The sequence below is a fragment of the Numida meleagris genome, unplaced genomic scaffold (genome assembly GCF_002078875.1).
Source record: "Numida meleagris isolate 19003 breed g44 Domestic line unplaced genomic scaffold, NumMel1.0 unplaced_Scaffold609, whole genome shotgun sequence".
Lineage (NCBI taxonomy): Eukaryota > Metazoa > Chordata > Aves > Galliformes > Numididae > Numida > Numida meleagris.
In genome coordinates, this window is record NW_018364824.1 from 18752 (window position 1) to 19351 (window position 600).

General features: G+C 61.8%; 1 protein-coding gene across 2 annotated transcripts in view; it reads left to right on the forward strand.

Moving 5' to 3' along the window:
* LOC110391896 (zonadhesin-like) overlaps positions 1 to 549 on the forward strand; it is a 16936-nt gene extending 16387 nt beyond the window's left edge. The window contains exon 3 of one of the 2 annotated variants that reach the window (XM_021383857.1): positions 1 to 549. This exon is cut by the window's left edge and continues 1 nt beyond it. In XM_021383857.1, the coding sequence (XP_021239532.1) occupies positions 1 to 534 (534 nt within the window). In that variant the 3' untranslated portion in view covers positions 535 to 549. The other variant, XM_021383856.1, reaches the window with a different exon arrangement.
* Positions 550 to 600: the final 51 nt, after the last annotated feature.

Below are 600 nucleotides of genomic sequence, written 5' to 3' on the forward strand. Positions count from 1 at the left end.
ACCTGTAGGATGGTGGACAACCAACCCAAGTGTGAACCCAACAAGATGTCCTGCAAAGATTTTCCATGTCCAGCTGGGATGACCTGTAGGATGGTGGACAACCAACCCAAATGCGACCCCAACCAGCTCTCCTGCGACCACATCCGTTGCCCAAAGGGCGAAACCTGCAAGCTGACGGAGGAGGGCTCGCCCCGATGCGTCCCCGTGCACCACCCCCCCCTCGTCTGCCACGTCCTGAGGCAGTGGCGGTTCCGAGCCTTCGATGGGAAGGGGTACAGCTTGGGGGGACCCTGCGCCCAAACGTTGGTGAGCAGCTGCGGTGCTCCAAAGATCTTCCTCAACGTCACGGTGGGAGGACGGGACAGCGCGGGGCTGGCCGCGTCCTTCTCCTACGTCATGATCCAGGGCGATGACTACGAGGTCGTGCTGGTCCGAGGAGAGGAGAAGATGGCGAGGGTGAGGAGGAGGGGAGAGGGGAGAAGGGCGGTCCAGGGGGGAAACGGGGATGTGGGGCTTCCCATTTCCAGTTCCTAGACCCCATATCTGGGTGGCGGATCCCAGTGGCCAGACTCTTCCCACCCCATTTCCAACCCCAGAACC